The 23,536-nt window shown below is 42.4% G+C and overlaps 3 protein-coding genes across 3 annotated transcripts in view; 2 read left to right on the top strand and 1 right to left on the bottom strand.

The window, feature by feature from the left end:
- The window catches only part of hnrnpll (heterogeneous nuclear ribonucleoprotein L like), a 39,894-nt gene extending 39,117 nt beyond the window's left edge, over positions 1-777 (top strand). The window contains exon 14 of the mRNA XM_032511507.1: positions 1-777. This exon is cut by the window's left edge and continues 2,538 nt beyond it. The gene's annotated coding sequence lies outside the window, so the exon portion shown is untranslated.
- Positions 778-1,920: 1,143 nt separating this feature from the next.
- Positions 1,921-9,239, top strand: cdk1 (cyclin dependent kinase 1). The gene is made up of 8 exons (XM_032511508.1): positions 1,921-2,084; positions 2,850-2,892; positions 3,259-3,415; positions 4,998-5,121; positions 5,980-6,150; positions 6,395-6,558; positions 7,433-7,574; positions 8,973-9,239. Exons 2-8 carry the CDS (start codon positions 2,856-2,858, stop codon positions 9,087-9,089), a joined length of 912 nt encoding a protein of 303 aa, XP_032367399.1. The 5' UTR covers positions 1,921-2,084; positions 2,850-2,855; the 3' UTR covers positions 9,090-9,239.
- Positions 9,240-10,303: 1,064 nt separating this feature from the next.
- On the bottom strand, positions 10,304-23,535 carry ctu2 (cytosolic thiouridylase subunit 2 homolog (S. pombe); the record flags this gene model as incomplete). The annotated part of the gene is given in 16 exon segments (XM_032511505.1): positions 10,304-10,580; positions 10,839-10,897; positions 11,237-11,303; positions 12,171-12,276; positions 12,638-12,736; positions 14,928-15,025; positions 15,162-15,253; positions 15,953-16,084; positions 16,490-16,625; positions 17,208-17,449; positions 18,377-18,483; positions 19,901-19,961; positions 21,320-21,379; positions 21,522-21,600; positions 22,373-22,447; positions 23,430-23,535. Coding segments are annotated over 16 exon segments (1,539 nt in total). The 3' UTR covers positions 10,304-10,510.
- Position 23,536: the final 1 nt, after the last annotated feature.

The following is a 23,536-nucleotide window of genomic DNA, read 5'->3' as shown; positions in this document are numbered from 1 at the left end:
AAAAAAAAATGCTTGTTTAAAAAATGAATAAACCTTCTTGCAGTGCACATGGACGTGGAATTTCACGTCCTATTAATAAATAAATTTATGACATTTTGCTTTTTTAAACAGCATTTTCATTTTTGTTGCTATGTCTTCATTTTTATAATCTAATGCTAATACGAGATTTTATTTGTGTATTGTCGTTCCTGTATTTCGCAGACGCTTTGTGAATAAATAGGCTACCTTCAATCAGAGTTGCTGATTGGACACAGTTTGGTGAAGCATAGTGTCTCCGTTCCATCCTGTGTCTCATGTGGGACATGCAGATTTCATTGCACCATTTGTTAATCAAGGCATGCTTTTTGTACATAATATGTAAATAAGAAAAAAAGGTGTGAAAAGATTTTGACGGCTGAATCCCACTTAGTCTGCAGTGATATTATTGCTCATTTAAACGTTGTTTGTAGGACGTCTCTTACAGCACTTGAATCTCACTGTCTTTCTAAGAAGGTTTTATCTATTTCTGTTTACATGTGTTACACCTTTAAAGGGTTTGATAAATAAGGGCTGTTGTTACTCTGAAGCTGATGTGAGTTTTTCATCACAGGACTTGACAGTATGAGACAGATCGGCCGGTTCCTCATGACGTTAAGGCTGTAAAGGTTTAATGTTGTAAATAGTCCGTAATCACTAACAAATAGAACTGTAGTGTTCCATTCATTTGCAAGTATCTGTGGTTGTAACTTATATGTACATGTTCAAATGGAATAAATTCAGCTTAGAGCTGTAGAGTCAGCGATGCACAGCTGAACTCAGCTGTCTCCCACTTGTCTTCATTTACAGACAAACATGGTGTCTTTGTTTTTTTGTGTGAGCCCCAGCACTCAACAACAGAAAGAATTACTTTTACATCAAAGTGACACTTTAATAATCAGCTTTAATGGCAAGAAATATGACACTGGTTTCTTGTTGCTCTTAATGTACCTACACAGTGAGTAGTATAGTGTATAAAGTGTGTGCAAATTGTGCTGAAATAAAATATAGAATGATAAATATAAGTGGTTGCTTATGAGATATGGGGATATGACAATGTATACAGTGTATGACAGAGATTTGCATGTATACACTATACAAATATATAATTTACTTAAAAGGGGATGCTTGTTTCAACAGGTTTATTGGTCAGGGATTGTTTCTGACACTATGGACTGGAGCCTGTGGAACGAAGCTTTCAAAAATGTCCTCACTTATCAGATATTGTAATACTAGACTTTATAGCCATATGAAATCAATAAAAAAAAGTAATTGGGTTATTCAATTTGAATTTCAATGATGCATTGTTCATCTTCAAAGTGTTGCTATTAACTACATGATTTAATTGGGATTCTATTTCTATGTGCATGAAAAAATAAGTTTTCAAAGTTATTTTGTTATTCTTCTAAGCACTGCATCAAGACAAAACATACATAAACATAACATGTCATTTACAAAACAATAATGAGGTGTCCACCTTTTTAGTACAGTAGATACATAATGTATCTTTGAATATGAGGTAAGTATTATCAGAGACGAATACTATAGAATATTGTACAATATTTTCATTTTAGACAATGGGGTGTAAGAAGTGAGCCTGAGAGACATCACATTTGAGATCTTGAATGTAGGCAAACCCTGAATGGGACATCATTTTAATAAAGGTGTTATAGATGTATACTGTATACCATAGACATAGACGAATACATCTATGGTTAAACCACAGTCTATATTTTAATTTATAGGGTATTATACAGCAGATTGGCGCGAGGACATAGACCGTAATATTAATAATATTAATAAATATACAGTCTATGGGCGAGGAATGTGGCCCCTGCATGGGAGACGAAACTCAGGTCATAAATATTTCCGCGCTACGTCGGCGCGTCCTCTCCCGCTCACCCCATGTGACAGCTTCTCGTTCCCCGATTGGTGGTTTTGAAATACATCCCGTTCCCTGATTGGCTACTTTTGAACCGTTGCATTACTGCGGTCAATTCAAAAGAGTGGCAGCATCCAGCGGCAGTCTGTGCACAGAAAGTACTTAGGACCACATCAGGCACAGTCAGGTAATTATAACTGTTTCATAACAGTCGATGTTGAAATATGATTTAAATTATTTTTCAGGATAATAAGAAAAGTTCAAGCTGAACATAAAGTGGGTCAGCTACCACGAGAAATTCAAAAGAAGGTAACGTTAGCTATGACGAATTAGTGTTAGCACTGTTAGCTACGCTCTCTCGGCGACCTTAACTTGCTCAACGTTACTTAGCATAAAGAAAACCGGCCTGTAACACGTTTAGCTAACGTTATATATTTTCATATCTCAGGGCTTACTGTCGAAACGAAAACACGAATGAACTGTTGATTTTAAAATTCTGTGTAAAATGAGACAACGGAATGAGCCACCATTACTCTAGTTTAACGTTAGCGTTTGTCTGACGTTAGCTAGCTAGCTAATGTTACAGCGTTAACGTTAAGGCAACATGAATTAGCTTTAGCCTAAACGTTAACGTCCCAGCTTGACGTGCCTATTTAGTAACTTTAACGCTAAGTTTAAACGTGTGTGATGCATTGCTGTGAGTTACTTTACACAATGAGCCGAATTCAGCCTTTCACAGCCTTGTTAGCGAGTTTTTAGACCATATTCTACATTAAGTAACGTTAACGTCATTAACCTAACAAGCCATTTTGTGGCAGTGAGTTAGTAAAGTTCATAATAGGAAGGTAAGCAGAATGTAAAGCTACGGAAAAGTAATGAGAGTAATGACTGCTGTTGAAATAGCACTCTTGACATGACATTATCTCCCCCCCCCCCCCCCCCCCCCCCCAAGGCAATAATGGAAGACTACTTGAAGATTGAGAAAATTGGAGAAGGTTGGTCTAATTGTTTTCCTGTCTTAATCTCAATAACTAAAATATATTGCTGCAAATGATATGCTACTGGAATTATTGCAGGTTTGGATTTAATTGAAGTAAAGTTGCATTGTACATTTTTTCTCAACACCCTTCTTTTTTCATCATAGGTACTTGTAGCTATAATAGATACTTTAATGTGTATTGTAATGTGTGATAAATGTTCTTGATGTAATGTCTGTGTGTCTCTGATGTAGGGACTATGTGTCTTTGTCATATGTCCTGTCATGAAGTTCCTTGTGACACAGGGACAACTACATGGTCGTGAATATAAAGTTATACGTGTCGCTGGTTTACAAAAGCTTTGGTGGACTTGTGGTTCTGCAGGTACCTATGGGGTGGTGTATAAGGGCAGGCACAAGAACACAGGCCAGGTTGTGGCTATGAAGAAGATCCGTCTGGAGAGTGAGGAGGAGGGGGTCCCCAGCACTGCTGTCAGAGAGGTCTCGCTGCTTCAAGAGCTGAAGCATCCCAACGTTGTCCGGTACGCTCGCTTGGGAGTTTACAATGTGTGTATCACACTTGGGTGTCTTGTTAAAGGGGTTTGTGAAAGGAAACTATTTTCCAGCGGCTGAAAGTCCGGGTAGATGGCCGCCCACTTCGAGCCATGTTTTTTTTCAAGGTTTCTGCCTGTTAAAAGGAATCTTCTCCTCACTGCTGTCAGTGGAAAATAGCTTTTGTTACGTTAATGACAGGTGCTGCTGCTCTTGGGAGAATTGTGGGGTCTCTGGAAATTAATCTATCTGGAAAGTGTCCCAAGATTACTTCTGTTATGATTTTCCACTAAATAAATTTGAATCAAATTGATGGTATTCGCCGAAATTTGTAATTTACAAATGCGTTAGATCTCAGTGAAATTGGCCCTAAAACAGCTGACTGTATGGCTCGCAGTAGTGATAAACTGTATATATTTTTGTGTGTGTACCAAACACATTTTGTAAAGTCATTCCAACTGCTACAGTCACTGTCATAAAAAACATTTTAATCTCAGGTGTTATTAAATAGTTGCTGAATAAACTTCGGATGCATTCATTCCTGTAGTCATTTAAAGTTGTCATTAAAAAGCAGACTTTGCAGGAATTTCGGTCTGCATTCAAGCATTGAGCAGATTAAGCGTTGCCTCATATCTCGCTCAAGTACCACCCACTGCCTCCGAATACATGCAGATGAAGGCGCCCACCCGCTTTTCATGCTACCAGTGCCCACAGCACCGGCGTTATCTGCCTGATCTTTTTGTGTGGCGGCTGAACAAGGAGCTCCGGAGGGAGGGCAGTAGCCAATCATCTTGTACTAATTACAATGCAGTGGGGGGAATGAACAGCTCGGTGAGGGGGACTGGAAATTCTTGACCCTCACCTCCGCTCACATGCATTTGGCAGGCACACATTGGCTATTGACTCACAGACAGACAGGCTACAGAACACTGCGTGACTGTGATGCCGTAACCATGGCAGCCCTATCTGATGGTGTAACACTCGGTGGTGTATGTGATTCTAAAAGTGATATGTCACTCGCACTGCTGTTGTACTGACTTAGAGCATTAATAAACACTGTCACTCATGTTCCACTCTCAAACCACTGTAGACATAGCAACAGTGACCGACAACCTGGAATCAACATGCCACTAGAACAATCCGCCACTTCTGGATCTCCACGTCTCCAAAATAATGTCACAAATCACCATGCTACATTATATTTTGCCGTTCAGTGAAAAAGGCCCACATAAATGCTATCTTTGAGAATCCTTTAAACAGTTTTTGTTAATACTATGCCAGCAAGGAGTTGACTAACTACAAGTAGATTTTATCAACTGTTAGCAAACACCAAAATAATACCGTTTAAAACCACTAGTATGCTATGTTGCTACAAGTACCAGTGAAGAGATGAAATATATTTAAGGGTTGGTATTTTCAACATTTCTTCATGACAACTGCCTACAGTAAAATACCCATCCCAACCCTTTACAAAGAGCATCTGAGCAATTTGGGATTATGAGAGTCCCAGCCTATGAGAACATGGACACATACAGTATGGACTTACCCCGAGATTGTGTGTGTGTGTTCCAGACTCCTGGATGTCCTGATGCAGGAGTCTCGCCTCTACCTCATCTTTGAGTTCCTGTCCATGGACCTGAAGAAGTACTTGGACTCCATCCCCTCTGGCCAGTACATGGACCCTATGCTGGTTAAGGTAACTGTGTTTGTGATTAGCATCTGACCTGATGCTGATATCGGATAACCGGTTCATAGTGACTCATATTGCTTGTTTGGGTATTGGTAGTCTATATTAGAGCCTGACTGATAAAGGATTTTTAAGGCAGATACCGATACAAATATTTGGTTATTTAAAAATCCGAAATGCTGATATTTAAAATGATTATATTTTAAATCCAGAAATGCGTTACAAAACAAACAGATTTCCAAAACATTAGTTATTTATGAGTTCTCAATAAAATAATATTTAGTTTTATTGTCACAACGGAACAGAGGAACATCAAAATATATTAAAGGTCAGGCTCTAGTCTATATCTAGACGGTCCACTTCCAGGCTTGTTCCAGTGCCGCCAGAAACCCACGCTCTTCGGCCTGATGTCTAATACCAACCGACTCTTCCCCTTTAAGACAGGTGGCCACGTGGACACTGTGTGTGGCGAGAAGTTAGTCCTCTGGCGCTGGGTTTGTTATGGGCTCTCCCGTGTCTAACAAAGTCCCGTAAGCGGCAGCTGACACGGTGAAGAACAGGCTTTTCCATGGGTAGTGAAGCTGCTAAGACGAACTAATTGATGCAATGTTTCAAAGAAGTTGTGGGGAGTTAATGTAGAGATTTTCTGTAATATTCGGGGTTGCTCCTGACGTTTTGTGAACAACTTGATATCGGTTGAAGTAGTAAATTACTGATTAAATTAATTCAAGTGTAAAGCAAAAATAGAAAGTACAGAGTCTCCTGAAGTAAAAGATGTCATGAAAAAGCTCTGAAGCGGTGCTCAGGTTTAGAACAGATTAGTCTGCCCTCTCAGCATGTCCACTCTCCTCCCCTCACCCCCTACAGAGCTACCTTTACCAGATCTTGGAGGGCATTTACTTCTGTCACTGTCGTCGAGTCCTCCACAGGGACCTGAAACCCCAAAACCTTCTGATCGACAACAAGGGAGTTATCAAACTGGCGGACTTTGGCCTGGCTCGGGCCTTTGGGGTTCCTGTCAGGGTCTACACCCATGAGGTGAGAAACCATTCTCTCTCTCTCTCACACACACACACACACACACACACACACACACACACACACACACACACACACTATGGGGATGCATGTGGTCAAGGGTAGAGCGTGAGCAGCACCAACACTGAGTTAACAATGTGCAGCACATGTTAACCACTAACAAGCCTCTGAAATCACCACTTGTGTGTGTGTGTGTGTGTGTGTCCCCATGTGTGTGTCCGTTCCCGTGTGTGTCCGTTCCCAGGTTGTAACTCTATGGTACCGGGCTCCGGAAGTCCTTCTGGGTTCACCCCGATATTCAACCCCCGTCGACGTGTGGAGCACTGGGACCATCTTTGCAGAGCTTGCCACCAAGAAGCCTTTGTTCCACGGGGACTCAGAGATAGACCAGCTGTTCAGGATCTTCAGGTGGACACACCAAAGCAAACCTAAATGCATTCACCCTAGTCAGCTGTTCCAACTCTGAATTAGTGCTGAACGCTTTCTAATTGGGATTTTTCTGCCTGATATTGCCATTATGACTTTAATTTGCAATTTATTATTTCTCCCAAAGTGTAGCTAAAGTTCAATATTCAAGTAGAGTTTAATAATAGTGTGAAATAAATGTTAACTGTCGCTGTTACTTAATTAATCTATCAAGGATTGCCGTGAAAAGATACAGGCGATGCATATTAATAAATAAATAAACAGTATAAACTATTAAAATCCTGTGCCAATAGAAACCTGTCTGTAAGGCAACCGAAGCATCGCTGTTCCACTTGGCAGCAGGTAACGTTAGCCTACCGTTAGCTAGCAGCTGGATCCAACACGGTTCAAATACTGACAGCTACACCGTGAAAAGGTGTGGCTATATTTCGCTGTAGAGGATTCCAACAGCGGGGTGTACAGTTATGTTCAAATTAATAGCACTCCAACATCACTAACTTCAGAAATCATATTTTTTGATTGAAGTGATATTTCTACATTGCAAATTTCCTAGTAAGTGTTGTAGAGTCCTAGAAAACCAACGGTCATGACAGTCACGCTGCTCATTCTGTGGGTCGACTCTGGGATTGCAAGGGGTATGTTCAAAATAATAGTGTTGTGTTCAATTAGTGAGCTGATTGATTCTGTGAAGAAACAGGTGTCAATTATGGCCCATAGATAGATAGATAGATAGATACTAAGTAAAGCCACAGAAATAAAGTCTTTCCAGTAGTATTTCCAGGTACCCTGTGTCCCCCGGGCCAGTCCCTCTTGTGTAACTGCAGTTCCCTGTTTGAATCCTTGTGTTTTTCTCCAGGACTCTGGGAACCCCAAACAATGACGTGTGGCCTGAAGTAGAGAGCCTGCCTGACTATAAAAACACATTCCCTAAGTGGAAGTCTGGGAACCTGTCGTCAATGGTTAAAAACCTGGATAAGAATGGCCTGGACCTGCTGGCGGTGAGGACTAGGGCTGAACCATTACCTACTCCCACATCTTAAACTAAGCAGGATTATGTATAATTTCTCTACATGACCAGAACCAGATAAAAGGAATCAGGTTCTGAAATGATCACTCGCCAAGTACATCAGTTTGGCGAGTAGCTCTCAGAGGGCTGCCACAGGGGGAGGAAATGTTTTCACTGAAATAGTTCTGGTTTTCAGTCTTCATTTTGATGAAGGTGCAGCCACTTTTCTTCTGTTGCTCTGCTGTCAGCATGTCGGGGCTTCACAGGGGCGGGCTGAAACACACACACACACGCCACGTCTGTGTACTGATAGCTAGCGTTTACCTCAGTACTAGGGGACCACCAAGGTCTATATAAAGAGACTTCAGATACAGTACTAGGGGACCACCAAGGTCTATATAAAGAGACTTCAGATACAGTATTAGGGACCACCAAGGTCTATATAAAGAGACTTCAGATACAGTATTAGGGACCACTAAGGTCTATATAAAAGCATCCAAAGAGCACCATGTCATGGGACCTTTATTTTAAAGTTATGTTAAGTAAGCCTAAGTTACAAAAAGTAACAACATTTAATATATGGGCCAATAAAAATATGCGGTGGATTTTTTGCAGTCTACTTGGCTGGTGAGTCGAGGTGACTTTCGTCTTTTTCTTGGTGCCTCCCAAGTTTTTCTTTTTCAAACCTGTCATTTAGATAAACATAGTTTCTTTGGGAGAATAATATTTGACGTTAGTGATACACTTCTAATACACATTAACATTCTTAAATGGACATGGTGTCACTGTCCCAGAAAAACTGTAGAAATCTAAAAACCAGAAATCTATTTGTCATTCCGCTCACGTCGCCTTATCTGAACATAGTTATGGTTGTTATGGTTATATTTGGAAGGGTGTTTCCTCTGATTCCTTAATGTTCTGTCCTTTTATGAGGACAGTCATTGACTTTTGGTAATTATGTTAAAAGTCAATGTAACGGTAAAAGGAGCTGTCTATGCGCTGGATTTTTAGAGTCAGCTAGTTAGGCCACACTGCCTACCTGACCAGCATGTGTACATTGCGGAACCAGATTTTTATTTTTGAGCTATGGTTGGAGTTTTGGAGTGGTATTTAGGCTCTATGCACCCTCTCTCTGCGGAGGATGTCTGCACCCCCCCCCTTTTGCTGTCAAAGGGCTTCAGATTGATACATGTAACTTTTAAAATGTTCAAAACCTTCCAAGGGATCACTTTGTATAAATATGTTGGAGAGCTTGTGTGTGTTCACTTGGGTTTGAGATTCATTTTATGTTCATGCTTGTATACAGTACATAACCTAATATAATATAATACACATAACCTTTCCTGAGTGACACCGTCTCCTTGTGTTCCCTGTCTTGTCTCTGCTGTAGAAAATGTTGACCTACAATCCTCCAAAGAGGATCTCTGCACGCGAGGCCATGACTCACCCCTACTTCGACGACTTGGACAAATCCACCCTGCCGGCTGCCAGCCTCAACAAGATCTAGAATGTAGAACCTACCTACAGTACATACCATTGTGAATTCTCATTTTGTAAATACTTATGTGTGATACTTGTTGTAGACCTTTTAGTAACGTTTTGTCTTTCAACAATGTCTTTTCAATAAAACGGCACTTTCTGTCATTCTCCAAACTTTGTACGTCATGTTTGTAATTTTTCTGTGTGAAATTTAAGGCTTTTAGCTGAAGTGTCTGAATTTATCAAACACGTGTAGCCTGGGTCAATTTCTGGACATAGGCTCAGAAAATACAAGTTATACAAATATCTTCATCTTTAGGTTTGGAAAAATTGGTGTCAAAAGATTTTCCCCTCCACTTTAACTTTAAATCCTGGCTGGTCCTGGATGCTGGATGTAGGCTGACACACACGGCAACCTGTCTTACAGGCTGGTTACATTAGAACCAAAAACAGTTTTCTGTGGAACTGGTTCCCATGTTTGGAGTGCGCCAGGTCATTTCTCAAACCTCAATGACCCCAAAATTCCCTTTGGTCTTACAACCTAGTCCGACGTCCCTTTTGTTTGAAAAAAAAAAAAACCCTCTGCTTCTATTGATCCAATCATGTGTGTCTCACCTCCCGTAATCTAAAATCTGAATCAATAATCAAAATTACTTTTCTCTAGCATATTAATACATTTCAATGTTTATCTAGCTCAAATCACACAATCTGCACTGGTTTGCAGTTTAGTGTCCCAAATTCCCTGTAACGTAACCCCCTATGTACCGGTCCTAACCCCTGACCTACAATCAGCTGTCCTAACTTATATAAAAAGCCAAATGGTCAGAACAATGGGATGTCGGAGCAGAGGGTTTATTTTTTCAAAATGAAGGGACGGTGGTTTTTCGGGTTACTGAGAGGTCGGAAGAATGGGCCGTCCCCGGTTCAGATAACTCATCTACTGTTCGATACATCCACAGGCCATGTTGGATCTTAGTAGCCTACGTTGGGTTTGTAATATGTTAAAAGCACAGAAAGAATGCATTTCAATGGATTTAATCATAACATCATTCCATTTTCTCCCTGCCTGAGGGATCCTTATGTGGTTCATCAGACATCAGGTTCTGGTTTAGTGTTAAGCACCACCATCGGCCATGCTGGATTCTTCAAACATCCCTTTAATACCAGACGCCATGAATGAATGAAGAAAACCGTAGAGAGCTGTAAAAATAGATATTTTATGACGTGTGCTTAGTCCACCGTGTGTGTGTGAGTGTACATACTGTATGAATTATGCCATGATTTGAACCAGAATTAGAACCAGATTTAGATTATGACTGCTTTTGTACAAAATGTATACTATACTTAATTATTTATTATTTCTCCACTCCCTGCAGGTTGTACATTTTGTCTTGTCCATTTTCTTCACAGTGGACTCCTGGAGGTGAACAGTCTGCTTTACTTCTCCCTCTAATGGCCTTCATCACCATCATCTTCATCTTCCAGCAGGAACTCGCTGATCTCCTCTCTCATCTGAGACCTGCAGAACAGACACAACACTTGAGATATTTCTGTCCTGATGGTCTATGGTTTGGGGTTCTGCTCCAGGTTTTGTCTTGATGTTATAATGTTGATTTGTTTGTTCCAGTACAGTTGGTTAGGCACACAGTCTTTCGAACATCTGGAAAATGCATTCATAAAATGAGAAAAGCACAGTTTCATGATTTCATGATGGCGTTTCTTGTACTTGGAATCAACAATGGAAATAGGTTTTAAATGAACCAAATGTTCTCCTCACCTCCTCTGCCTCCTGTGAGCCTCTGACAGGATGTACTGTGGGAGACGCTCCACCGACGACTTCAACCAAAACAGATGAAGAAAAAGGGACAAAGAAGAACATCAGTACCAGAAAAACATCAAATGCCCACATGCATGGTCATATTTCACTTATGGGACACTTGTTTCAGACATGGAACAACATACTATGAGACAAAGCTGTTTTTTCCAATTTCAAAAACTACATAAAAAATGTGTGATATGCGGTATTTTACTAAAAACAATGTATATAATCCCTCTCAATAATCACTTACGAGGTCATGATATATTTAGATTTTGAATGAGGTGGTTAACAGCAGAGCCAAACTTTAGACTGTATCTGAAAATCCATCAGTGTTGTTGGGGTCATGTTCCCCTCACCATGTCTTTGACGGTCAGCTTACAGCTGTAACACAGCAGACTCCTCAGATCGCCGGTCTCTGGTGCCCTGTAACAGAACAACACAGGCAGACTGCCGTTATTATGTACACCCTGTTTACATTACAGCCCAAAGAATTAAACAAAGTAATGAGAGAAGACACAAACAGAAGGGGATTATAATCCTGCTGCATTAGCCCGGCTTTGTGTTAGCATACCAACAGGCTAAACTAAGATGGTGATGCCGCTACCGGAGCATGTTAGCATTGTCGGTGACAGCAGAGGAAACTGTCCATCCAGCCCTCTGCTTTAGGATGCACATCTGTTGGCGTGCAGTCACACTGTTACTAGGGTTGGGAAGGGTTTGGGTCTGTTCCGATATCGGGGATAAAACCATTTGCAGCTGCAGACTGTTGTCTCCGTGTGTCCCACTTTAAACGGTTTATTCAGAGCACCAGAGGGCAGGGTGTCCCCAAAATGAGGAACCAAAACCAAGTTGCCATTTGGTCTGGTAGGTACCGTGAAAGGTACCCAACCCCACTGGTAACCATTTCATGTCCTGTATAAAGACCGTCACCCACTCAAGTCTCCCAGGCCGGTCTAGCACGATGGGTTTGAAATGTCAACATCACTTTGCATGTCAAGTGTCTCTGCTACAATTCTGCATATCTGTCTCTCTCTTTCTCTCCCCCCCCCCAACCGGTCGAGACAGATGCCCCCCACCCCCACCCCCACCCTGAGCCATGGTTCTGCTCGAGGTTTCTGCCTCTTAAAAGGAGGTTTTCCTCTGTGGCCTAGACCTGTCTAGACCTGCTCTTTATGGAAAGCGCAGTGAGATAACTCTTGTGATTTGGCGCTGTATAAATAAAATTGAATTGAAGTGTCAGGTGGGATTTGTCCCTCGTTAGATTAGATGAATTAATTAGTCAACACTTACTTGGCAGATGAACAGCAGCCTCCACCACTCGCTGCTTTTACACAATTCTCTCCACCAGAGGAGCAGCAACCTCCAGAGGGGGCAGGTGGTTCTGGTTCCACTGGAGCTTTATGAAAACACAGGAAACTGATATCGCAGAATAAGTAGAAACTAAATTGTGGACGTGACTGTACTGCCTGGTGGACATTGGACTTGTCCTCTGACCTCAGCCTGAGAAGGTTTCGGTTTTAGCTGTTTACACACACCACTGAAATACAACACGAGTCTCTAATTCATATCACATTTCATAGCGGACTCTAAAGAAGCTTTAGTGCTAGACTGTCTGAGTCATGTTTCTCAACTTTCTCCATATCGTGTTGGAGAAAGGACTCCAGATGAGACACCACAGAGACACAATGGCTACAAGACATCGTCAAGGCCCGAGTGGAGGGGACATGTCTTTGTTGACTGACAGTATGCTCCTGTACCTGAGTTCTGTCGGGGGATCTCAGCACCGCTCCCTCCTGGAGATCTAGTCTGGGACAGCTGCTCTGAGATCAGTGTGGCCCTGAAGGCAGAAGCCTTCTCTGAAAGAAAGAGGGAGACGAAGGAGAGACAGAACCATTAGGGTCTTCTCTCTTGTTGGGTACAGAATGCTTCTATCGTCTATTTACGTCTCTAGTTGTCCAGTGTCTACTGCTTATTAACAAACAAATTTGGTTTTATAGTTATCATTTGTTGCTGTTAATTCTCCCGCCACCAGGGGTTGCCATGGCGCTGTTAATTAGGCTGCGCCAGGTGATTTAATCATGTCCAACAAGGCACAGGTGGGTGCAGGAGAAGGGAGCAAACAGCTTTTCGACCGTGCAATATTTTATGAGAATGGAAAGTGGAATTAATGTCTTTAGTTTGGTATTTCCACATATGAGTGGACTCTGCGTATGAGGAACTGCCGGAGTTTAAAATAAATAGTTAATTATCTACCCAGCAACCGTAGATGTCTACAGTCTAGAATGGATCCAATTAAAAACACTGATGGCAATGCCACAATAAGAGCCTCTAGATGGCAGAAGGGCATTACAACAAGTAAGTTTCTCACAGTTAACAAGGCGCACTTGAATGCACCATTTGTTTAACAACCCTGGAAATGAAACGTTGTTGATAGAGACTGCCACACCGGTGAGTTCAGGAAGGAGGGGGATTTTCCAGCCAGCGCCGATTCTGACAGGTGATGACTCTGACAGGTGATGACTCTGACAGGTGATGACTCTGACAGGAGATGACTGACAGGTGATGACTGACCGGTGATGACTCTGACAGGTGATGACTCTGACAGGTGATGACTCTGACAGGTGATGATTCTGACAGGTGATGACTCTGACAGGTGATGATTCTGACAGGTGATGACTCTGACAGGTGATGACTCTGACAGGTGATGACTCTGACAGGTGATGACTCTGACAGGTGATGACTCTGACAGGTGATGACTCTGACAGGTGAGCTAACGTGTGTCTGCAGCAGCATGCTGCCGGCCGGGAGGCTTCAACAGGCCGTCAGTGCTTTGTTGTTTTTCTCTGGTTGTCCACGAGTAGATGGGGATGGATGGATGGATGGAGAAAGATATACTGTGGAAAACCCCGGTCCTGCTTTTGATTTTGAAAAAATGCTTTGATGAATTTTCTCTGTATTAGTTTTACTTTGTGTTCATTAGCGATCCATGCGACTTTGCTATCATTACTCATATATTATATTGGAACCATATATTGCATCCTGTTAGGTGACCAGTAATGATTGATGCTGAGAGGTCTGATCCCAGTTCAGTATTTCCTGGGATGACGTGGCTGTATTATCTTTATTTTACATCTTTGTGAATGCTAAGCGTTGACCTCTCGGCCTCGGAGGACCTCCAATGAAAAAGCGTTGTAGGCAGGGTATTTACATAACACTTAACAAAAAACTTTTGAAAGATGAACAAGTTGTTACACGTGTGTACTTGTAGTGGTCATAACCAAGGCCACATGGAATCAGTGGACTCAGAATTCTGCAAATTTTAAACGGATAAAAAAAGAAATACAAAATAGAACTTGTCAACACATCTCCAACTCAAAAAGAAAAAAAACAGTTTAAAAGAAAATGCAGTCTGTTTGGGTCTGGACATTAGAAAAAACTAAAGATCTCAGACCTCAGACAGGGGGACAGGAGAAGAAGGGAAGTCAATCTGAATTAGGCCTGAAAATATAAATACAACTCAGAACTGATATCACGATTCTCTAAGTGTAATGTTTATTGCACGCATGAACCGTGACAAAAAACAAAACAAACTGGCAGAACCACACACAGATGTTTGGTTCTGCATTGCTCATCAGCACAAGCCTGTAAACATGGAGGCCTCAAGGAAGACAAGGGACAGCGTCGCAGCGCTTGGAGCGCTAAAACCTATTGGATACAGTCAGCTCGTAAAATGAAACGAGAATTGAAGTCATTAAAAAAAAAGAATTGGATAAAAAAACAAATTTTAAAATTAAAATCGTGAACAGGGTGAATTGAGATTGCGATTCTATAACGATTAATGGTGCAGGCCTAGTCTGAAGACCTTGGCCCTGTAATCTGTGCTAACCCTCAGTGGGGCAGCAACGTTTAGTGGCTTTTCAAGGGAAGCTATGGTACGGCGTCCCATCTCTCCTAAGCTATGAGCTCAGCGACTGAAGTTACTGACAATGTGTAGTTTAATGGCAACAAAGTTAACTAATGCCTGCTAACAGTCTATACACCACTTACCCACAGCAGTGTCCAGGGCGCACATGCAGAGCAGACATCTGTCACAGGGGTCGGCTGTGGAGGAGCTCCTACAGGCTGTCTGCAGCTTCTCACTGGTCCTACAGCACGCACACAGCAGCCTTTAGTTACTTTATGGTTGATTTGTGTGTGGCAAATTCTAGACTGATTGTATCTAAAAAAGCAAACTAGAAGAACACATGCTTATGTCCGTGATGTGTGTGGTGTCCTGCTGACCTGTAGATGGTGCTGACTGTAGAGGGGAAGTCTGCCTGCAGCGTGGTGACAAAGCTCTCCGTCAGACGCTGGATGCTGGACTTGTCTGTCGTCTGTGGGACACACACAAACGCACACTGAACGCAACCGTATGGAATCGCAGTAGACTTCATTCATATCATGCAATACCAGAGACATACAGTACTTATTTCTGTATGGTTGCAAAAACATGGTGCCCACTGGGTCCAACCAAACACCAACATTTCCATATTTTTAAAGCACTTTTTAGAGCTGGGTCACAGAGTTATCCAGTTCACTTAAGGATTAACTTTGGGTTTTATAATAATTTATAATTTTTACTGTTTATTGATCCCCAGTGGGGAAATTACAATATACACTCTGTTTGTCAGTAGGTCTAAAGTACATGCTCAGGACCTATTCATGCACAAATGGATAGATGTCAGAGTGGGGGGGCTGCCAGTGCTGGACCCGCGCCCTGAGCGGTTGGGGGGGTACGGTGCCTTGCTTAAGGGCACCTGGCGAGGTGAACTGGCATCTCTCCAGCTACCAATCCACACTCTGTACTCTGGTCCGTACTGGGACTTAAGCCGGCGACCCTCCGGTCTCCAACCCAACTCCCTTCGGACTGAGGGCACTTTTAGCAGATAGCTGGTCCCAGCTGTCTCAGTCAGCGTTGCAGAATTTGCACACGGCTGTGTTTTTATCTTAGATGTGGTTTTGCAAATAAACGCTTTAAAAATATAAATAAAATGTGGTTGTCTCTGCAGGGTGCTGTTACCGTCAGATCTTACCTTGGTGTCCAGGCTTGGTAGGAAAACCGAGGGCACGCTGAACATGCGGTTGTAGTACGCGATCTCTTTAGCTGAGTAGTCCCTCATTGGCCTCACTAGTATTGTATCACCATATCTGGAGTCTGAGAAACCCTGTTAGAGGAAACACACACACAAATACATTACGATCAATTTCCAAAAGATGATTTTTTTTATTCCTCTTTTTAGTCACCTTAAGCAGTAATTCCTATACTCATGAGCAGCACTGTAACTGACATAGCTTCTCAGTTTTGAACTGTGCTCTATGTATGTATAGGTTTCAGATTATATTTATTATTTTATGCTAGAACTTTGTTATCTATTGTGCTGAGTCTGAGTAGCAAATTGGGTTCCTTCATGATTTTAACATGCTTGAATGACAAAGACTCTAAATCTGTATACAAAAAGAACAATACTGCTTTAAGTCAGACATCACTAATCTAATATCTGAAACAAGGAAAGGCTGAAGGTGACACCACAGTAAATCCCCGACTGCCTATCATCTGCCCACCTACGCACCGTGTCCTGAGCCAGCTGGGCCCCTCTGCCCAGCGATATGCTGGTGAGCAGCTTTACAGCCAGTCGGGTGCAGTTGTCTCCCAGCATCAGCTTACTGTAGCCTTCAGTCCGAGCGGTGTGCACCAGCAGATGCTGCCTTTGAGGAGAACACACACAAAAGTACAGGCTGGACATCGTGTTGTGTTTTAATTAACACCATGATCGTCATTGGCAAGGCAAATGATACAACATTTTCTCTGCAGCCCAGTGAATGTTCTCTCTGGGCCTCCCGTTTTGTATCCCTTATTTATTTATTTTTTAATCATCATGGACGGTGCACAATAATCTACATTTTACTTTTCACTTTAATGTAAATGTGCCAGAATTAGCTAATGTGCTAATTTTCATCTGTAGTCCCCGGGCAGCTCATTACGAATGGCCTATTATTAATCCTACAAAACCCATCAATACATTATAAAAGTGGCAGATATGTGACAAACTATGAGGCAAGGCACTGCAAGTTTAGTTTGCTCTGACCACACTGACCATGTGGAGTACATTAAATTTCTGTGGGAAGAACACACCACTTGGGAAACGTACTCAATGAATGAGATTCACGTTTCATTTTCAGTTAAGTCATCATCCATGTCAAAACAATGGAGGAGAGTGGTGTATTACCATCAACAGCTCAAACTGAATACAGAAGCCCCATCAGGACCGATAGTAGTGTCGGTCTAACCTTAGCGTGTTGAGCAGGTCTTCTCTGGCTGTCAGTGTCTTGGCAGAGCCAATCAGCTGCTGCAGTAACTGTCTTTGGGACTCCTGAACACGAGGTAGGGACGTTTCCTCCTGTTGCCGTGGCGGCGCACTGCTTCTGCTGTCGCTCTGAATGAAATGATCGACAGCTGCTTTGTAGGCGCTGGCTGGTTGCTCTGAGAGGGCGGGGCCAGCCGCCAACACCGAACTGGGAAGGTCCAGAACCTAAAGAGGTTGGAGGGCACATTCAATATCACATTTGATCCAGACCTGCAGAGGAGGGTCTGACTCGTCCACATAGCATGCATGAAAAACGTGCACTGGTTATTATTATGTGTATGTTCAAAAGTAGTGTTAGTCGTGCAACAGAAAGCTAAGATTGGACAGATAGTCTAGCTAGCTGTCTGGATTTACCCCTGCGAGATCTGAGGACCAGGTAACCACAGTCCTCAGATTGGACAGATAGTCTAGCTAGCTGTCTGGATTACCCTGCAGAGATCTGAGGACAGGTAACCATAGTCTCAGATTGGACAGATAGTCTAGCTGCTGTCTGGATTTACCCGCAGAGATCTGAGGACCAGGTAACCATAGTCTCAGATTGGACAGATAGTCTAGCTAGCTGTCTGGATTACCCTGCAGAGATCTGAGGACCAGGTAACCATAGTCCTCAGTTGAAAGATAGTCTAGCTAGCTGTCTGGATTTACCCTGCAGAGATCTTAGGACCAGGTAACCATAGTCCTCAGATTGGACAGATAGTCTAGCTAGCTGTTGGATTCACCCTGCAGAGATCTGAGGACCAGGTAACCATAGTCCTCAGAAATCCACCAGAGGTTAGAACGCCAACACAAAGGAAGAGGAAGGGGACGGACATCGGGGAGAAGACATACATCCGGGGGAAATTCCTGCAGCACCGGAGCAATCATGGGAAGCGGAACGTCGAGGATACAGACTATATTTGATCTGATGTAGTCTTTTTTTGTTAGTTTGACATTTCAGACCTTTACAGGTACAACCTCATAACATCGTAAAAGTGTTGTGAGACTAGGTAAAACCGTAGTGAAATATTGGGTAACAAAATGCATGTTTGACAGAGTTTTAGACTGTTTGAGGTGTAGTAACAGACTCCTGAGGTTGAGCAGAGGGGTCCTGACCTGTTCCAGAGGCACCATGTGGAAGGGGAAACCAGTTGCTTTGAAAACAGCCTGCAGCTCAGCCAGCGTCCTCTGTCTGTCCTCCACAGACTGGCCTACAGCACCACCTCTGGGAGCATGTAACGGGCACGCGCGCGACGCTCTCACGTCACACACTCAACGCCACCACGCACTCACGCACTCGGCCACACACACACACACACAACCACCACACCACCACACACACACAACCACACCACAACACCACCACAACACACACACACACCACCACACACACACACACACCACACCCCACACACACCACACACACACACCCACACACCACACCACACACACACAACACACACACCCACCCACACACACACACACACACCCACCAACACACACACACACACACACACCACCATAGTGTAAATGCGTTGTCAAGAATCATTTCAGAAAGGACACGTGTATAGAGTTTAGATTCTCTGTCCGAGCCCAAACTTGACCCAGCCCGACCCTCGGGCCATATTTCCTGCAACTACCCTCGGGCCGGGCTGGGCCCTTGATCAAGCACTTATGTTTTGTAATCAATACTTTATTAGCCTAACTGGGTGGGAAGACAGCTACGCCTCTCCAGCTTCTCCCGTAGCTCTGGGTAGCCTATATGTTCGGCACTGACTTGCGTGTGAGGTGAACTGTGCTAAATCGTGCCTCCCCCATCTGTAGCACTGTCTTTGATAATTGTGCACCCAGGCCAGATTGATTCATATATCTCACGAGTCCTTTAGCTGCAGATATGGTCTCTGCTATATCCGGCGTGTTATAGTCGGCCAGCGTGTCGGCACGCAGACCGAGGCGAAGGACAGTATTAATTAGGTGACCGAGACAAGAAAGTCTCCTATATGGTTCCAGGGCTTTGATTATGTTGCTGCCTTGATCTGTTACCCACAATATTCGACTGAGGGAACTTGTTTTTTTTTGTTTTTTAATACATTTCTTCATTCGGATGCATTGGCGATCCATTCCATTCTGAATGAACAACCAACGCGGTTTACATGCTTTGTCCTTGTTGCATTATTCTTCAAGACCATTCTAAACAGATTTCTGTAGTTCAAACAACTCGGAATTGTAGTTTAGATCATCAGTTAGAACGGCCCACGTATTAAATGGTCAGATTTAAAATCTGGCTCATGATGACAGTCAATGCGTCGGGCCGGGCTCTGACTCAACGTGCACGGGCTCTGTTAGTTTTTGATGTTTTGGGCCCAATCTATAATTTTTACATGTGTATGATGGGTTTATGGTATTGTCATTATTCACAGATCTATTTTGATATCATTTTTCTGTATAGTCTTGCATACAGTATTTTGCTTATGGTGTCATCTTTTCTTGGTTTTTGTCTGGGTGGGTGGTTACTAATGGGGGAGGGGGATGTGTTCATGTTTTTAATTGTATGTTTTAAACTTAAATTAAAAAATTGTTAATCACTAAAAGATTCCTCCTGACATAGTGTACATGAAAATGATTAGACTCTTAATTTACCATCAATGAAGACAATGCCGGGTAAGAATCTCAACTTCTTGTGAGCGTTCTGACTCAAACCCTGGGGGGAAGAAAAGGTTTCATTTAAATTAATAATTAAAAACAAAGACAAGGAAACAAGATTATATTGGACCTACTTGGTCATACAGAATCTGTATGGATAAGGAATGTATAGTGGAATTCGAAGTAGTTTCACCATCTGTTACATCATTGAGTGTTTGGGGAACTTTGGTAGTTTTATTAGTTAATTAGTGAAAGTCGTCCATTTATCCACATACAGAGGGTCTACTGCGCTCCATGCTGAAATGTTAGTACTGAATGGTACTTTCCTGCTGACATCCACTGATGTTTTATAATCTGCCTGTCTTGTGATTAGCCAAAAGGCTACTTTTCATCTGCAGTCCCTAGACAGATTGTAACAAGTCACCCTAAAATTAACTTTACACATTTGCATAACAATTACAATATATTATACATTGGGTAAAAGTACTACTATTTAAGTTAAATATGAGAAAAGTTAAGTTAAATATACACTAGAAACATAGCTGACCAACAGTCAGACAAAGACATGAACACATGAACACACACAAGGCAAGAAGCCACGTCTTTGATAATGTTTAAAAGTAACCGTGTTTCTCTTTCGGTTCGGGCATCTGGTAAGGATGCCTCCTGGGTCCTCCCTAGGGAGGTGATCCAGGCACGTCCAGCTGGGAGGAGGCCTCGGGGAAGACCCAGGACTAGGTGGAGGGATTATATCTCCAACCTGGCCTGGGAACGCCTCGGGATCCCCCAGTCGGAGCTGGTTGATGTAGCTCGGGAAAGGGAAGTTTGGGGTCCCCTGCTGGAGCTGCTGCCCCCGCGACCCGACACCGGATAAGCGGTCGAAGATGGATGGATGGATGGTGTTTCTCTTTCCTATCGGATCTGCAGCCTTGTAAACTGTTGGCTGGTTGGTTTGTCTACAGTAACCATAGCAACGCACAGAGCTGGCCATAAGCCTGCGGTGAAAACCTTGATTGAGACGCATATTCCGAATGCGCTGTATGTCCAAAGAATGCCTCTAAAACCCGAATATTATCGCAATATCCCACGTCTTAGTCGGAAAATGCTATATTTGGAAAAAGGGCTTATTCTGAATATGCTGTTTTCATGAATATTTTTATATTCTGAATAACAGTGGAATATTGGTGTGCATTTAAACGTACTGATTGTGGCTGCAAGTACCCTAACATGCTATTCTTATGACCATCTGATAAGAAAACCAACAGCTTACTAACTAACCCTTATTCCCATTCTTAAGAATTAAATGGAGCGTTAGTTGATGCAGGACACGGAAGTCCTATGCCCACTAATTGATGTCCCATTCCCACCCAATCACAGCCATTTGTTTTGACATATTTTAAATTTAAACAGGCAAACCTCTTGGACTTGACGGAGCATTGAGCAGGAAGACGGACCTCCAGACACCGCCAGCAGCACCTACAACCAGACAAGACCGTTTGGTTGATCTGAATTATTCTGTATGCATAGTAAACGAAGAAAATGAAATTGCAGTATATTGTGTGTCATGCTGTGTCAGTTATGTAGAGAATATAGTGCACAAATAAAGCACACACATTACCTTCTCTCCAGGGAAAATCACCCTGTTTTTGCCCAGCATGGCTCTGAACTTATGGATGAAGTATTCCTTGAAACAGCCCCTAACACGGAGAAATGATAGGAGCAAAGTCAGTAACATAGTAATTGTATGTATCTGCATTGTGGTCTAATTTCTCTACAACAATACAAACAAAACATTTGAAAATCAGGTCTAAGACAGGCTGGCTCCACGGCCTGGTCACAACTAAAAAAAATCAGATTCTCTCATGGGCTCTACTTTCTAAAATAGTGGCCTTTATTTTCCTCCACATGCTTATTTAGAGATGGCTAGATTTATGTCTCCTCTTTTAAAATAACATTTAAGAAGATTGGGTGTTTTTTGATCTGCTCCTCACACTCACCACTCTGCTGCTGAGTTTCTCCTCTCTTACACAAATTGCCTTTTTTATTTACTATTCACTTTTTTATCATTGTAACAATTCCTCAAAGAGGTGTATAAAACTGAACCAGGTGTGAGTGAGACTTTATAAAGCTGACTAAACAATTTAAGTATATTTATGTATTTGTGCCTGCAGACAGTTTTAGCCTTAAAGCTTTAGTGCGTAACGTTTTGATATTAATGAACGTACGTTACACCCAAGCCATTGTCAAATGAGTTGCTACAAAGCGAAATTAAGACTCTCAGCTCCACACAACTCTCTCTGGAGGTCTCAGTAGGACTCTGGTCAGAAGATTGTGGCGTCCGGTGACTTTCCCTCGCAGGAACTCAAGTGAAGATAATGACCTGTTTTTTAATCCTCTGTGTCCTCCTTGGCTACTAGCAACTCAACAGCTTTCTGCATCCAGCCCCATGGAGCCGTACATCCGTCTTACCTGCAGAACGTGTCTCCTGCTCGGATGACCACAGCTGCAGGCGCCTCTTTGCACTTCACACATTTCTTAGAAACACTAACAAATGTAGAAAGAAAAGACATCTTCAGAAACAATTAGATTCCTATTTCATGACACACTTATGTAAGTATACACCCCCTATGTTAAAATACAAGGGGCATAAGTATACACCCCCCTATGTTAAAATACAAGGGGCATAAGTACACACCCCCCTATGTTAAAATACAGGGGCATAAGTATACACCCCCTATGTTAAAATACAAGGGGCATAAGTATACACTCCCCTATGTTAAAATACAGGGGGCATAAGTACACACCCCCCCATGTTAAAATAAAGGGGGCATAAGTACACACCCCCCCAATGTTAAATTCCCATAGAGGCAGGCAGAGATTAATTATTAAAGGCCAGTTATTTCATGGATCAGGATACTATGCATCCTGATAAAGTTCCCTTGGCCTTTGGAATTAAAATACCCCCCCCCTCCCCCATGGCTTTATTTCAGTTAGACTAATAGCTGCTTTGATTTGCGTTCTGAGATGATTTTATATGCATACCCCACGCCAATCTCTACGTATGGTGAAGGGTATGTGATGATGTACTTATGCCTCCTGTATTTTAAGGAAGAATATTTATTTATTTACAATCCATTACTCATTCAGAAAGAATATTGGTGTCCTTGAATGTTGGATTTTTCCTATTTTTTTAGTTAAGGCATTAAGATCAATTTCCAAAAGATGATTTTTTTTATTTATTCCTCTTTTTAATCAACTTTAGCATGGGTGTGTAAACTTATGATAATGAGATATAAACCTGTCAACAAGATACAGCCTACTGAAGTGCGGTAGCTCTGTCAATAGGGACTGGAGTTGGGAACCAGAGGGTCGCAGGTTCAAATCCCCATACCGACCAAAAGTCCAGATACCTTGGTCGGTACATGGTAATTTCCCCTTGATGAAGTATACATATGGCGGTGAACTTCAAAGACTCAACGTGCCAGCACATTTCCAAAATAATGGAATAACTTTCTTCATAACGTACCTGGGTCCCTCCGCAGGCTGCAGCTGCTCGTGGTAGTCCTCATCCACCTGGCACATTGGGAAGACGGCTAACAAGCTAACAAGCTAACGTTGCTGAGTCTTATTGAC

This window comes from Etheostoma spectabile, unplaced genomic scaffold (genome assembly GCF_008692095.1).
Source record: "Etheostoma spectabile isolate EspeVRDwgs_2016 unplaced genomic scaffold, UIUC_Espe_1.0 scaffold379, whole genome shotgun sequence".
Lineage (NCBI taxonomy): Eukaryota > Metazoa > Chordata > Actinopteri > Perciformes > Percidae > Etheostoma > Etheostoma spectabile.
Note: the sequence above shows the minus strand (reverse complement) of the source record. Positions and strands in the feature narration are given on the sequence as shown.

What these genes read in the sequence shown, in the direction of transcription:
- cdk1 (XM_032511508.1), top strand. Translation starts at nt 2,856, where the DNA reads ATGGAAGACTACTTGAAGATTGAGAAAATTGGAGAAG. An exon ending in AAGCATCCCAACGTTGTCCG is followed by an intron (nt 3,416 to 4,997) that starts GTACGCTCGCTT and finishes TGTGTGTTCCAG; the next exon opens with ACTCCTGGATGTCCTGATGC. An exon ending in CAGCTGTTCAGGATCTTCAG is followed by an intron (nt 6,559 to 7,432) that starts GTGGACACACCA and finishes GTTTTTCTCCAG; the next exon opens with GACTCTGGGAACCCCAAACA.